The 3,393-nt window shown below is 61.5% G+C and overlaps 1 protein-coding gene across 1 annotated transcript; it reads left to right on the top strand.

The window, feature by feature from the left end:
- Window positions 1–583: 583 nt before the first annotated feature.
- LBRM_02_0530 (hypothetical protein, unknown function) lies at window positions 584–3,091 on the top strand (the record flags this gene model as incomplete). Its single annotated transcript, XM_001561516.1, has 1 exon — window positions 584–3,091. The coding sequence occupies one exon, from the start codon at window positions 584–586 to the stop codon at window positions 3,089–3,091; it is 2,508 nt and encodes an 835-aa protein (XP_001561566.1).
- Between the last annotated feature and the right edge of the window lie 302 nt (window positions 3,092–3,393).

Raw genomic sequence — 3,393 nt, 5'->3', positions numbered from 1 at the left:
GCGCTCAACGTCAGTGTGACTCCTATACACTGAGATATATAAAGGTCCTATGTGTGTAGAACGAGATCGACGTGTCCTCTTCCTGCGGGCGTGCTTGCTACCACAGCAGAATCTTCCCTTTCGAGTCGTGCACCGGCAGCGTGTGTGTCTCCTGGGCCTTTCCTCAGTGGCTTCCTTTTGGGCTGAGCTCTTCATGTCCGCTATGGCGTCTTCCTCTCCTTCCTTCGAGATCCCGCTACCCTCACGGTCGCTTCTTCTCTGTGTTTGCAATTCCTCCCCCCCCCACCCCCAAACACCGTGTGCTTCCCCACACATCTCTTGCCGGTCTCCCCCGTCTCCTCTGCTTATCGACCTCCACAACGTTTGTAGCTCGCACCGGTGGTCGTCGTCTTTTTCCTTTGCTTTGTGTATCACCCCCTTCCCCTTCCTTGCATCCGCTGCGAGACTTGGCGCCAACACCTTTGCATTCCTTACTTCTTAGGGGTCACCCACGGAGGACGGTGCTGTACGCACCCCTATCGTCTTCTCCAGCCTCCCGACTCGCGCCTCCTCCGTTCTTTGCCAACGCGGAGACGTGCACGGCATGTTTTCTTCTCCCTGCACAACCGCCACCGGCAACGGGTACGAGGCATCGAACGTAGCAGAGCTGAGATGGTCGAGTGCGAGTGGGCCGAGAAGCGGTGTAGAGTCGAAGGGTTCGATGGCGCTGTACTCCGACTCTGCAGGTACGACGCCGCCACTTGGCTGCGGTAGTGATTCGGTGGCTGCAGCGGCATCGATACCGCCAGCCGGACACGTGACGTTCTCTACCGCTGATCTCGTGGACAGGAGCGCCTTCTTGTTTGGACTTCTTCAGTCTGATCACTTGGTGCATGATGTGCACGACGCCATCTCTATTCTCAACAGCGTGGCTGCTGACAAGGCGGACGACGGCGACCTCCGTGGCCGCGCTGCGGGCGGCCGGGGCGGCGGCGGGGGGGCCCTTTCGGCTGTCTTTTACTTTATTGCCCGCTCTCCCAGCCCCGACATGCCGTGGCGCCCCACTTACACCAGCGCCGTACTGCTGTGCATATTTTCCACCGCGGAGGCGGCGCAGCGGGCGGTTGCCCGTGTCAACGGCGTACTACTGCACACCATGCAGACGGAGGTGCGAGACTCTACATCGATGGCACAGATCTCATCGCCGTACCTTGTCCTCCGGCCGGCCAGGGAGTTTGCCCTGGGGCCGGAACATACGGACACGGCGTTGCTCACCTATCTCACGACGCCACGGTTGGTGGACTTGCTGCTGCGTCGCCAGAGGAAGCAAAAGCCGCACGACAGGGTTGCAGACGACGTAGAGCAGCGTAGCGCCATGGAGTCGTACACTCGAGCGAACTTGCCACCAGCGTATCTGTGCGGCTCCGCCGCGCGTCTTTACGCTGCCATCCTGAGCCCACAAAGTCCTTACGCAGTGGACTGGGCGGCGGCGCGCGTGGCGATGGATCGTGGGGACGGTATCGTGGTGCCGGAGATGAGCGTGGTAGAGCCATGGGCTTGCGGTGGGGCTGGGGGGTACGATCGTGAGAAAAACTCTACCTCCATCGCTGCCGGTACCCCGCCCGTCGACAGAGGTTCGCCGCTGTTGTTGCAGGGAGCAGACATTGAGCGTCGCCGGCGCGCGGGCGTGGCGGGTGCTGCCCGCTACATCCCAATGACACTGCAGGAAGAGGAGTATTATCGTCGATACGGTTCTGGGTCGCCGAACCACACGGCCAGCAACCGTGCCCGTTGTGGCAGTGTGGAGGGGCTGACAGAGCTGATGCCCTCTCGTGGCTCCCTCTATCGTGGTGCACAGGGCGTTCTGCATGGTCTTTCGTGGTTCTGTCGCCGCGCCTACGAGAGCCTTGGTGGCAAGGAGGCGGCGCTGATCAGCGGCCCTAGTAGCCTTCCAGCGGCGCCGGCGGTTCGCAGCGCGTCACCGCAAGCACCTCCTGGACCCACAGGCACTTCCAATCAAGTGCCATTCGCTGGGTCAGCAACCGAGATGAGCGAGACGCGGGATTTCTACGAGCCTCCGCGGGTGCGGCACCGCGTGGAGGGCGGCGGGCTCGACGGTGTGCGCGACGCCCGTAGAGGAGGTGCTCAGGCGATTATGATCCCTCGCTACAATGCGGTCGGGTCTGCACTATCGTGGCTGCCGGGGTTTCACTACGTCGCGCCGCTCTTCGTCACGGGCTCCTTCCTGCTGGGTGGCACCGCGCCACCGCCGCCTCAGCGCCGTCGTATGCGTGAGGAGGAGAGTGGAAAAGAGGCACAAGTATACGGCATCGTGTCAGCGGGTGGGTGGCGACGCGATGGCACCCAAGCCCTGTCGTATTCCTCGCTCAACCGCGCTGAGATGCCAGCGCCGTTCTCGGACAGCGCAGCATGGGGTGACCTTCCGCGGCACTCTAAGGTCTCGACTGCGCCTCAGCGAGCCGCTTTGTCCCCGGTATTGTGGAATTCACCGGCGCGGCCATCTCAGTCGTTTCCTTCGCCGCCGCCACTGTACTCGGCGGATGCCTCACAAGCAGCTCCTGGCACAGGGCCCCCTCTGGACTCACTTCTGCCAACGCCGATGGTCTCCTCTATTGCCCCCAGTCGATCCTACATGCCTCTTCACGACGACAATTTTGCGTCATCCAGCGAGAACGCATCAGTGTCAGCACTCTGGAGGCCACACACCGCTGCCAAGTCCCACTCCACCGCCGCTTCATCCCGAGGGAGCCGCGATTACATTCGAGCTGATGACGTGGACGCAGCTGGCGGGGGATCTCGGGGAGCTCGCCATGCGCACACTGCTGGTAGTGGCACACCACTTGTTGCAGGTACACTTAGGAGGGACTCCGCTACGAGATTTGGTGGGGCGAAATCCAGCGGCACACTTGCAGATGAGCTTCGCGCCTTCGCCGGCAGTACTGTAGCAGGCCCGCATGGCCGTACCGGTAGCCAGGATGAGATGCGGACCACCGCCGCAGACACTGCTCTTGGTGGCCAGGGAGGAAGAAAATCTAGCTCCCGCACATCGCGCCGTACGGTAGAGTTCAGCCTTCCCGACAGGACCAAGTAGCCCCGTTCCCGCCGCGGTTGTGTGTGTGTGTGTGTGTGTGTGTGTGTGTGTGTGTGTGTGTGTGTGTGTGTGTGTGTGTATGTGTGTGTGTGTGTGAAGGGGTGGCGCGGGACGGGGGAGCGGAGAGACCACCAGAAAGGAAAATGGATTAGTCACGAGCAGCTCTTTCGCTGCTGATATCCCATGGAGTGCTCTCAGCTTTTTGTTTATATGTTGAGCCGACGGCCTACTGTGGAGGGGGAGGGGGAGGGCCTGGAGAGTCAAAAGGGGAGGAAAGAAAGGAAGGGACAAAACGCAACAAA

This window comes from Leishmania braziliensis, chromosome 2, assembly GCF_000002845.2.
Source record: "Leishmania braziliensis MHOM/BR/75/M2904 complete genome, chromosome 2".
In the NCBI taxonomy this organism is placed as follows: domain Eukaryota; phylum Euglenozoa; class Kinetoplastea; order Trypanosomatida; family Trypanosomatidae; genus Leishmania; species Leishmania braziliensis.
The sequence above is the reverse complement of the archived record's forward strand: the minus strand, read 5'-3'. Positions and strand labels throughout refer to the sequence as shown.